This window comes from Artemia franciscana, chromosome 6 (assembly GCF_032884065.1).
Source record: "Artemia franciscana chromosome 6, ASM3288406v1, whole genome shotgun sequence".
In the NCBI taxonomy this organism is placed as follows: Eukaryota; Metazoa; Arthropoda; class Branchiopoda; order Anostraca; family Artemiidae; genus Artemia; species Artemia franciscana.
Window position 1 is genome coordinate 13,448,336 of NC_088868.1, and position 12,698 is coordinate 13,461,033.

The 12,698-nt window shown below is 34.7% G+C and overlaps 1 protein-coding gene across 3 annotated transcripts in view; it reads right to left on the reverse strand.

Annotated features, from left to right (window-relative positions):
* LOC136028074 (uncharacterized) overlaps window positions 1–12,698 on the reverse strand; it is a 295,077-nt gene that overhangs the window by 261,665 nt on the left and 20,714 nt on the right. For all 3 annotated transcript variants that reach the window (XM_065705682.1, XM_065705681.1, XM_065705683.1), the window contains exons 5-7: window positions 9,853–10,015; window positions 7,089–7,195; window positions 3,442–3,563 (exon numbers count right to left, since the gene is read on the reverse strand). In XM_065705682.1, the coding sequence (XP_065561754.1) occupies window positions 3,442–3,563; window positions 7,089–7,195; window positions 9,853–10,015 (392 nt within the window). The remainder of the gene's footprint in view (window positions 1–3,441; window positions 3,564–7,088; window positions 7,196–9,852; window positions 10,016–12,698) is intronic.

Consider the following 12,698-nt stretch of genomic DNA (forward strand, 5'->3'; position numbering starts at 1 on the left):
TCATTCTATTGGAAGTTGAAAGGGCTCGTGCCCTTTTTTCTTAGTCAAAAGTTGTTGGAGGACAATATGCTCCCCACGCCATCAATTCCCAAAACACATCTAATCAAAATTTTGAGATAGCCATTTTGTTCAGTGTAGTTGAAAAGTCTGAAAATTATGTCTCCCCGATGCCTTCTCAAGACCAGACCATAATTTGCACTTTACTGAAAATAAAAAACATTTAAAATGTGTCCATGGGTCGCACGTATACAGTACTAAAACTCAAACAAACGCAGCAGAGCCTCTGACTTTCGTTTTTTTTCGAAAATTCACGCCTTCATCCATAGCTCTTTATTTTTACCAGTCAAGACTCCCCAAGTTCTTGGTATGCGTGTTGAAATACTTTTTTACGCGCAACTATAGATAAAAGGTGCTTCAATTCTTCGATGCTTTCAATTGCTTTATGATCTAGAGCTATTTGACATAAAGCAGAATGGTTGTGGATCGTAATTCTAGTCTTCGAGTTGCTTCGAGACCTAAAGATGGTATTAATCATGTCTTTCAAGTCATCAATGGTGGTTTCTAGCAAGGCAAAGCCTTCTGCAAAATCCAAGTGTGTCGAGGATCATAAAAAACTATCCCGCTGACTAAAAACGGCTCTAAGATAAAAAGTAAAATATGTTTAAACAAAACGAAAAACAGAAAAATAAAACACCTCAGTAACACAATTACAAGTCCCTCAAAAAGGCTCAATGGCCTGTAAAAGAGGGGACCATGAAGCAAGACTTTCAATATTAAATTATTAATCATTCAAGCACATAAAATACAAAACACCTACCCACAAATGCAAAACACTTGAGCGTTGATCATCATCCAATCTGTCATGAAGTTGAATAATTTGGGCAATAGTGGAATTCCCTGTTTCCACTGGAAAATTTAGAGCGTTATCGCCTAAGACACGGAAGAAGGTTTCTCCATTCCTTTTTCAGCCATAATTTTCCATAAATTTTTTCTGATTAGTGAGTCAAAAGCATCAATGAAGTCAATGAAATCAATGAGCAATGGTAAGTGATATCCGTTTTACTGCTGCTGAATGAGCCAAATCATAAGCATCTTTCCACAAAACCCTTTCCTAATATGAAACCTACGTGTTCAGGACGGATTCCCTTGTCCGGTGCATCTTCAAATCTATTTAAAAGAATGAAGCAGATGAATTTAATTGCATGGTCAATTAAGGAAACGTCTCTAATTACAGCAAACACCCTTTTCTTTGTAAACTTTGTATGTCCTTTTATTTTTAAACTGATGCATTCCAGTCTTTTGGGAAAATCTTTTTCGTCCATGGCTGTAAAAACAGGTGGTTACGCTGTGGATAGAGCAGACGAGACCTTTTATATTTCACCTCGAATTCCATTCTCTCCTAGCGTCTTATTGCTCTTCACACAGTTAAGAAATTCTAGTACATCTGTAATGTTTGGTGAGTCCAATTTGATGTCATCTAGTGTAGTGTAATGTCGACGGGTAGTGTTATATCAAACGAGGCTCTATATCAATTTATTGAGAGCATACTATTAGTTGCCGATATATAGATTATTCTCCGGAGGTTGTTTAGTCAAGGTTGTTTAGTATGGTTAAGCCTGAATATTATTCAGGTATTGCCACAAGGCAATAGTATATAGAAGGAATATAAACTTTTACTTAAAATAATCTCACACCTTCAGAGTCGTGATAACATCTTCCGGTATTTTTATTTTCCCAGACGCACCAACTTGTGGTTAAATATTGTTTTGGTTCTTATCGTGAATAAGATACGGAAAATTGTCTTCAGGCAAAACTAAAAAGCAAATTAGAATCGAAAACAACCTCATGCCCTAATAAGCCCCTTGCTAAATCAAACTTTCCTGAAACTAAAAACAAATGAAATACCGACGTACCCAAGGGGTCATGGTTACCGGGCCCTCCAAAATTCTAATTCAACCCCCCGACTTTTAGGACATTTCTGATTCAAATTATCAAAAGAACTTGTTTTGTATCCCCTCCCCCCAAAAAAAAAATTCTAAGTACGTGCATAGAATAAAATATTTATAGGACATTTCTAGCAACTTATGATTCGAATACAGAATATATCTTTTTAAAGCTTTAAGGTAAGCATTATCCAAACATGCGCAATAGAAAGAAATGAGAGAAACATTTTCCTTTCAGGCATGGTAATTTCGGGTAATTTTAAGCTAAAATACAACAATTTTTATATTACATTCTTATTTTTATTCATCTTTGCCTAGCAAAAGTAACCGTCAAGAGGATGAAACTCTTTTTTAACTAGTATAAAAGCTCGGGGTATCGATTGTTGAAATTCGTCAACCACTTTACCGAAGGGTCTCTTACATGCACTCACCCACAGTACAAATGGTGACTCTGGCTTTAAATTCTATCAAGCTGTGGGTTTAACTTTCGGATATGCATATCAAATGGAGTGGAGGGGGCAACTACATCTCCCTAATTTATTTGCCCCTTCTCGCTAGATTTTCCTAAATGCCTGTTTTTGGTATTCTAACTGAAAAATGCCTTTCTTGGTAGCGGCTCGGTCTCAATTCCACCTAAGTACAAGGGTGATATTCCCTTTTAAATTTTATATTAGTATTCAGATTTTACTTTCTGCAGCAATCAATTATATAATATTTTATGTGAGCCCCCGGGGTAGCATTTGTAAATTTAAGAATTTGTAAAGATGAAGCTTTTGATCGAGCAGATGAATAAGTTTCTGTTAATTTTGGAAAAGTTGCTAACTGTAGAAGAAACAGTAATTTTTTTTATTGCACTTTTTGTATACATGTAGGCTATGTGTGTGTGGATGTGTAAGAGCATGTGTAGGCAAGTGTATATGCATCTGATGGTCTGTGTGTGTGTGTGTGCATCTGTGAAAGGTGTGAGAATGTGTACGAGTATGCGTATGCTTATGATGAGTGTATTATATTTCTAATTTTATTAGTTTAAAAATTTTAAGGCTGGCTCACTAATAAAACTTGCTCATTCACTCATTGTCCATGAAAAGGGTTCGTATTGCACAAGTTATATTCTTGAAAACCTATTTGAGCGGAATTTCATTATGTCGCTGGAAGTTGGAAGATGTCATGTAAGATAAAAGCTCTTAATATGAAAAACTTCATAGTCCTTGTGGGGGCACAAATTCGTCATTTGACCAGTGGAAAAGTTTCCCAATAGATATAACACCCGGGCTTTCATTTCTATTAAACACCTGTAATATTTCTCATTTGTATAAATATTTGAAATGCGTTAGTTGTGTAAGTAGCAGGAAAACTTGTGAATGCCTTGAAACCCCCCCCCCCCCAAGAAAAAGGTGGAAAGTGCATGAAAATATGTAGTTTAGATTATGTAACGACTATAAAAAAGACATTTTCCACAATTGGACTAAAATATTCATGAGGCTAGATTAATAAATACCTGCTCCAGTGTTGCCACATACTATCTTAAAGCCATTGTCAGATTCACATTTTCTTAACACATCTGTGAGATCTTTGATTGATGCAGGGTAAAACCAAGTGACACCATCTATCGCTTTGAAACTAGAACGAGACATTAAGGTACACGATTTTACTTTGTTCTAATGTTAAAATTGAACTTGATTTTTTTTACCCTCTAGTAACCCTATATGCTCCTTTATTTTAGTTTTGTTTTGCATTTGAAAATCTTTATATATTTCTGTTTTTTGCATTTATTGCATGCTTTTGATTTATATCACCAATGACTTTTCTTACTGTGCAGTACAAAGTTTCTTGTATATTAGGAGTTTTTCTTGTACTATTTTTAATTTTACCCAAACGAATAAATTTATCAGGCTTTTTTATATTCTGTATTTTTTTTACTTGGATTTGGATATTTCTTACTACCTCTGTTGTTGTTCTTTTATTGGAATTAAATAAAAATACGTAATAACTTAAATAAGTTTTTTTTAACTGAAAGTAAGGAGCGACATTAAAACTTAAAACGAACAGAAATTACTCCGTATATGAAAGGAGCTGTTCCCTCCTCAACACCCCGCTCTTTACGCTAAAGTTTGGCTCTTTCTCTCAACTCTGCTTTCTAAAACAGTAAAAACCTTTAACGTAAAGAGCGTGGTGTTGAGGAGGGAACATCTCACAGCTCCTTTCATATACGGAGTAATTTCTGTTCGTTTTAAGTTTTAATGTCGCTTCTTACTTTCAGTTAAAAAAAAAACTAGTTTTTTTGTTTAATTTCTGAACGTTCTTAAGTTAATAAATGTTTTGATTTTGGCTCTCCGCACATGAATAATTAAAAAAAATTTGTATATTAATCTATTTTTTGTGGCTAAATGACTTTCTCATAGTTTTGATAGGACGATTTTGAGAAAAAAGGAGCGGGGGAGTAGGTAGTTACCCTCCGATTTTTTGGTTACTTAAAAAGGCAACTAAAACTTTTAATTTTTTACGAATGTTTTTATTAGTAAAAATATACATAATTTACGAATTAATTTACGCAACGAACTTCTATATTCATATGTTTTTATTACGTTATGAGGGAGTTCGCCTCCTCTTCAATACCTCGCTCTTTACACTAAAGCTTAAATTGTGTCCAAAATCCTTAGGAATGAACCCTGAATCACAAAGGCCTTAGAATAAAGATTTGAAATTTATAAAATTACTTTAGCGTAAAGAGCGAGGTATTAGTAGGAGGTAAACCCCTCATATTTGTAACAATTTCTATTCGTTTTAAGTTTTAATGCTGCACCTTACTTTCAGTTGAAAAAAAATTCATATTAATTTTTTCATTGTTTTATAAAAAATCGCTAAGAAATCCTGCACCCCCTTCATGGAAATTTTCTTCCCCATGACAAATTCCTCCACGGAAAGTTCCCCCGCATAAACCCCTCCCCTCATCCCCCCAACCCAAAAAATCCCCCTGAAAGCGTCTATACACTTCCCAATAGCCATTACTATATGTAAAAATCGGTCTTGCAGCCCTATATGTAAGTTTGTAACTTGCAGCCCCTCCCACAGGGACTGTGGGGGAGTAAGTCGTCCCTAAAGACATAGTCATTAGGTTTTTCGACTATGCTGAATAAAATGCCTATCTAAGAATTTTGATCCTGTGACTTTGGGGAACAATGAACGTGGGAGGGGGCCTAAGTCCCCTCCAATTTTTAGGTCACTTAAAAAGATCACTACAAATTTTATTTTCCGTTAGAATGAGTCCTCTCGCAACATTCTAGGACCAATGGGTCGATACAATCGCCCCTGGGGAAAAAAAACAAAACAACAAAAAATAAATAAATAAACACGCATCCGTGATCTGTCTTCTGGCAAAAAATACAAAATTCCACATTTTTGTAGGTAGAGGCTTGAAACTTCTGCAGTAGGATTCTCTGATGCGTTCAATTTGATGGTGTAGTTTTCGTTAAGATTTTATGGCATTTAAGGGGTTTTTCCCCCTATTTTCTAAAATAAGGCAAATATTCTCAGGCTTAAAACTTTTGATTAGTAGGACTAGACCTGATGTAACTTATATTTTGAAAATCAGCAGTAAAATGCGATTCTTTTGATGTAACTATTAGTATCAAAATTCCATTTTTTAGAGTTTCCATTACAATTGAGCCGGGTCGCTCCTTACTACAGTTCGGTACCACGAACTGTTTGATTTGAGTTTTTTTTTTCATTTAGTGTTTCCTAATGCATTATTTTTTAACGTAATTCGACAATGTTTGCTTGCGAAATTTGTCTTGAAAATACAAGCAAATCTTTTCTTTGTTGACAATCATTTTGTTTCAGTTGATTGTAGACATAGACGATATCCAACATCAAATACAACTCTTAGGCAAATTCAAAACAACAATTATCACCTTGCGTGTGGGAGGAGGGGGTATTATTAGTCAAGAACGTCTTCGTTCTCAAAACAAAGAGTTCAAAAGTGTCTCTACTTTATATTTATCCATCTGTCTATTTGGCACAGGCGTTTACTGTTTAAGAGATAGGAGGTATCTGCCAAGACTTCGACAAGACATTTTTCGGTAACTCTAATTCAGAGACTACTTGAGTTATAGCAACCAGCTATATGAAATACTTTCAACACTTTCTTCTAACTGAGATCATAGAACTTAAAAAAAAAACCTTCCCGCAGAATATTTGACCTTATTTTCCTGCATGTATAAAATTGCTTAACTTTAAAATCAGCCCTTTCGTTATGGAAACGTCGAATCTATATTTGAGGTGACTAAATCGGCATGGTTAGTCAAAATATGATCTACAAAAGGCAATCCTTTTGAGTGGTAAATTCATAATGAATATCTTTTACATATATCCCCTTCCTATTTCCAAAAAGAAAAGAAAGGAAGAAAATAGGATAATATTTTGAAAGTTGATGACCAGCAAAGGAAAAAAAAGAAAAACTAAATAATAGAAAATATCATGCTTTAAATCCTTGGTCAGTGCCGTAGATCCCGATTAATCACTAATCTGAAACGAAGGGGTGATGTTATACAACGGGTAACTGAAGCGAATAATTATCATTAGCACAGTATGCAGGTTTCCAATAGCGACAGCGAATACAAAAGAGTATACGCTAGAGTTTTTCTTCTTTTTAAGTCTAAAGACAAGCGACTATTTCTTATTATCGACATTGCATACAGCCAGTAGATTTCAGTTAACAGTGATAAACTTTATAAGACAGTTTATATACCCCATTTGTTCTCAAGTCCAGAAGATCGACTTCCAGAGGAATATTTTTGGGGGGAATGGGACTGAAATTTTGTTCTTGGAGGAAGGGGACAACACTCTTTTTATCCTAAAAGGGAGTCAACGGCTAACTTTTTTTTTATACCGGTCGCCCGGCAGACTTTTTGGCTAGTCTAATAAATTAATTAACATGAAATAGAATAATATTTAATTTCAACGACTTTTCATATAGAATTTTGTATTATATGCTTTGTTTTTTTGTATGACTCCAAAATAACAAGACCAGCCTACTTTAGTTTTTACCGTAAACAAGATATTATGCAGGTGAGTATAATAAATAAACTCATATGAGCATTTCCAGATTAACAAAAGATTCTAGAATAGTCCATATTAAGAAATTACCGTTCAGTTCCAAATTCTTTTTTCGGGCTGCAATCATTGTTACACCCTGGGGATTCCCCCCCAGATGAGCATGATCTTTTAGAGTAGGGACAAACTGAAGCAACTTCCTAAAAAAGAAAATAGCTTCAAAAAACGAATTAGACTGCTAGACGTGTTTATTAGACAATAGACTAATTCAATTAATTTCTGGCGAATCTCAGTATAGCTCCATCTCTACCCACCTCAGGTTTGTCCTCCCCCTGATTTTTAAAATCATTGTTTTTGGTATTTTTCATGGAAAAAGGTTTACTTTTAGTATTTCTACCCAAAAGTAGAAAAAACAACAAAATTGTCCCCCAAGATTTTCGAACGTGCATCCCCATCTGTCCCCTCAATTTCCTTGAATTGACACCCTTGTACAAGAGTAAAACGCTCTTGACAGCCTAAGACAAACTTGGTATTTCTAAAGATTTTGGAAAGATTTATGCAGCATCGACCACGGATATAGCATGGGAAAACGTTGCATTGAACCAAAAATCTTAGGTGATTAGACATTATAACGTTCTTTATTGTGTGATGCATAGGACTTTAATCATGTATTTCTATTTAAATATTCAGGGTTCTCCCTGAATTCTCCTGCTAATCTCAACTTTTATTAGTGCTCAGATGTTTTTTGCTATCATCAAATTTCTTTATTCTATGTTTATAATTGCAAAAATACAAGAAATTGAAGTGGGATGCCCATCTTCAAAGCATCCTCAATTTTTTTTTTCTTACTCCCCTAAGGATCTTCTCCGACTTTATTGATCTTTTATTCGGCCAATACTTGAGTTTGCTTGTCCAGTGTGGTATTTTGGTCTTTCTTCAGAGCATATTTATAAGATTAAAAATGTCCAAAAACGAGCACTTAAAATCATAAATGGTGAAAGGAAGCTTCCATTCATTATCTACTAGGTAAGTTCAAGCTTAACACTTAGGCTAAGAGAAAGGGCCTAATATGCCTTCGCTTCGGTACCAAGACCCTGTCTGTTCCTCGATGACGTTCCATCATCCCCGAACCCTAACTTCCCGCCCGCAACAGACCATCCGCTATAAAATCCAAAAAAGTCCCCTAACTGACTTCCATTCCCACGAAACATGAAAAATATCGCAAGAGTTTTGTTGAGTTGTATAATAAAACTCTCTGCATAATAAAAGAGTTTTATTATGCCAGGAAAACTAGTCATTAATTTATTGTTATCTGTTTATTTTTTCTTTTCGACTTTTTAACTAAGTTTTGACTCATTTTTTTTCTTATATATTTTGTTTGGATTATGTTTGACATGAAGCTCAAATTAAATTCTTTCGATATGATATATATATATATATATATATATATATATATATATATATATAATGCTATTTGCGACGTAAAATTCAAATTCGTCAACCATGCTGTGAAAGAAATTTGTATATTCTATTCTATCAGCAGTTTGATGAGAATATCCTTAGAGCCCTCACCAAGCTATTCTTGGGGAAGGGATAATTACCTAGTTCCTTATTTATTGGCATTAGTGATTGTTTTTGCATGTGACTTACAGCAGCTTACGGTAGGGAATAGTAATTTTTCCTCATAAATCCTTTTTCGAAACCTTATGAATTCTTAAAAAAAAGAAAAAAACGGTGATAGCGCCATCTGAGAAGTACACATTTGGTTCTAAGGCGTTTTTGCTTTCATAAAAGTTAGTTCCAGGAGATTTTACTTTCATCAGACGGAAGGAGTTCGCAATTAGTAGAGGGAACAATTACCTAACCTCGCACAAACCGGCATTACTGGTATTATATAAATGGCAGGCATCAACTACAGTTGTTGTTGCTTTTGCACTTCTTATCCGGGAGCTTTACATTGTGTGCAAAACTGAACATTACATAAGAAACGATTAGATCAGAGATGTAGTATGAAGGAATTTTTTTGATGCATAAAGTGGTCTTTTCGCCTTACTATCATCTCAGGTGGTAATTATATCAACCACGATCGAAGAAGTTTTACCAAGTGATCACTGAACCATCGATTACTTTATTATTGAACCAATAATTAATTATCGGATAACTGATTATTATTGGAACCAATGACCTAAATGAGCCCCCAGAGCAATAAATATCCTTTGAACAGGTTTTCACACATTCTTCTTTGAATCCCTTGATTGATTAAAATCCAATCATTTTTATTTGGAAGGTTAGAGGGAGGAGGTCTAGGGATACGAGAGATTTGAATGGACAAAGCCCAGCATTTCCCAATCAATGTGTACTGTATGCTCTCGTAATATTAAAAAAAATTGCCTAAGAAACAACCCTCTTACGTACCCTTGCAAATAGCCATTCATGTCACTTAGCAGCTTGAGATTCCAGAATCAATTCTTACTCAAGAACTTAGCATTGTGTTTAAAACTGAACATCAGATAGGAACGATTGGATGAGAGAAGTAGGGCAAAGGAAGTTTGTTGAAGCAAAAAGTGTGTCTTTCGCCTTACAATCATTCGCAGTTTGAAAAATAATTATCAAAATAATTATAACTGGTCAGTTTTTTTTTTAAAGAAGCTGTAGGGACAACTTTTAATTTCAATTCGATATTCTAATCATAAGGCTGTTTTGTTCTGCTTAGTGTGTCCAAAGGAAGGCTTAGGTTTTCATTAGTGAGAAAACTGCAATTATTACAGCCATTGAGAGTCGGCGTAACCAGGGTTGCCATCAGCCCAAGAATTCAAACTGAGGAACAAAATGAATGAATGAAAAATAGTAATAAAACCTCGATATCTTGGAATGGAGCTTTCAGTTCCTCTGTTGCGTCATTAGCAGCTGATTTTAAAGAATCCAGAATAGCTCGATATCCTGTACATCGGCAAATGTTTCCATCTAGATTTTGCTCTATTTCCATCATGCTAGCTCCATTTTTCTTCTGTGCCAAAATACTGCGAAAATACAGGTAAATTTAAGAGAAATGAAAAATGAATGTAAACAGATAAAGAAGAAAACAACATTGCAAGCTTTTGTTTAATTTCGTAGAAGGTGGTGGCTTTTTTCTTATTGTGGTGTTTTAATAATTTGATTAAATAAAAAACCAGTTTTTTCAATTGAAAGTAAGCAGCAGCATTAAAACTTAAAAATAATAAAAAATATTCCGTATATGAGGAGGGTTGTCCCCTCCTCAATACCTCGCTATTTATGCTAAAATGTTTTAGAGCCTTTAAAACGGCCCTTGTGTTTGAAGAGTTATTCTTAAGGTTTTAGGATAAAAAGTCAAACTTTAGCGTAAAGAGTAAGGTATTGAGGAGGGCGATCCCCCTCATATATGGAATAATTTATGCTAGTTTTAAGTTTTAATGTTGCTCCTTACTTTCAGTTGAAAAAAACAGTTTTTTTTTATTTAATTTCTCATTGTTTACCAAATTATGCCGGGAAATCCAACTCCCCTCCAGGGAAAATTCATCCAAGTGAAATTACTCCGACATGAAATACCCCCTCCCCCGGCAAAATCCATATTTGCTATAAAAATCCCCCAGAAAATTTCTACTTCATTTTAACTTTAATTTCTAATCGTTTTTCAAATCATCCCAGAGTTTCCCCTATTTCCGTGGAAAATTTTTACCTACACACTTTTCCCCGGGGGCTGGGGGGTGGTATTTCAACACCAAGGGCATAGTTTTTAGAACCTTCAACTATGCTGAGCAGAATGGCAATCTAAAAATTTTCATCGGATGACCTTAGGAAAAAAGGGGATTGGGAGGAGGGGGTTTTAGTTGCCTTCCAATCTTTTTGGTCACTTGGAAAGGGCACTACATCTTTTGATTTTCGATCAAATGAAACCTCTCTCAATCTTCTAGAATCACTGGATCGACAAAATAACCCTTTGGAAAAAAAAAAACAAATAAAAATGCATCGCTATGTTTCTTCGGGCAAATAATGCAAAATTCCACGTTTTTGTAAATAGGAGCTTGAAACTTCTGCTTCATGGTGTTCTCTGATTTACTGAATCTGGTTTTCATTAAGATCGCGAAACTTTTTTGGGTGTTTCTCTCTTTTTCGAAAATTGTGCAAATTTTCTAAGGCTCATAAGTTTTGATAAGTATTAAACTTGATAAACTTTATGTATTTGGAATTAGCATAAAAAGCCTCAATTCTTTTGATGTATCTGCTGTTATTCAAACTTTGTTTTTTAGAGTTTCGATTACTATTGAGCCGCGTCGCTCCTTACTTAAAGTTCATTACCACAAACTGTTAAATACTGTGAAAAACACCCTATTAAAAATTTTTTTTTTCAATGATGAATTTCATAAAGCATGGACACAAACCCAAATATAGAAGTTAAGAAAAACAAGTTAAAAAAACACACAGGGTGAACATAAAATTTAAAAATACTGAATTACAGCTACTCTATAAGGAAGACGTCTTGGAATTCCAGACGTTCCTGAAAAAGGAAGAAATAAGTAATATTGACTCGTTTACTTCCAACACAGGTTCTTACTTTTAATTACAAATTAATAGCCAAGACAGATGACGAGAAGAAGGAAGAAAAAGAAAAATAGTTAAAAAGTTAATTTTTCAGAAAACTTAAGTGGTATTGCCCAATTATGTACACCAAGATATGTTTGTTCAATGGAACAAGGAAGGGGGTGGGGTTGACTTAATAAAATAGGTGACATAAAGGAAATCTTATAAACTTAGCTATGTTTACCCTTATGTATAACCTTATTTTAGATGTTACTGGAAGAAAGTTTAAGACTCCAGATTTAATCTCTAGTTCCGTTGTCAGTGGCACCAAATCATGAAAATAAAGGTGAAGTAAAGATCGCTTTTTCTGATTAAATAAAAAAAATGTGAAAATTAGGTGGGGGCGGGTCAGTTTTTTTTACTGAAGATACAAAAGGTCATTTTCGAAATCTACGTGAGGGGGGGGGGGTCAAAATTTTATTTGCATCTTTCCTCAATCTAGAGGTCTGCTCTGGATGTACAAGTTTTGATTTTTCTATAATGTTGTAAGCCTGCTAACTAGTCATTTTCGTAGTGATAATACTAATGATTTAATTACCCACCAATACATGAGATTATAATGGAGTGAAAAAAATAAAAAATGAAGAAACTAAATACTCCAAGAAAAACAAACTCTTAAGTTATTACTCGAGAAAATTTTCATCTATTCAGTTTCGCTTTATCACTGACTTTCCATGAATTCTGAACCACTGCTTAATTCTCGCTATTCGGGTTCAGAGACGCCAAGCGGATTAGTTCCCGAAAATCCCCTCGTTCCTGAGAATCATCAATATTTTATCACTGAAAATCCCCATCAGACCAGACCAAAGTATACAATGTTCAAAGAGTATTTTGTAGTAGATTGAAGCATCTTCTTCTTTCCCACTAAAGTTGGGATGGATGAACCTTGTTTTGTGAGTATAAATAAATAGTTTGAGTGAATTGATGCAATGATGCAATGCAATGATGATGGGGAAGTTGGGGGGACTAACGATAAAAAGCTCCGCGAGGAGCGCTGAACCGGTCTAAGGCCAATTGGGTTCGTAATCCCGGACTTTTCGTGACGGGAAATTTCAGTGCCGGTTAAGAATAAACAGTGGAAATTTTGCCTATCTAAAATATAAT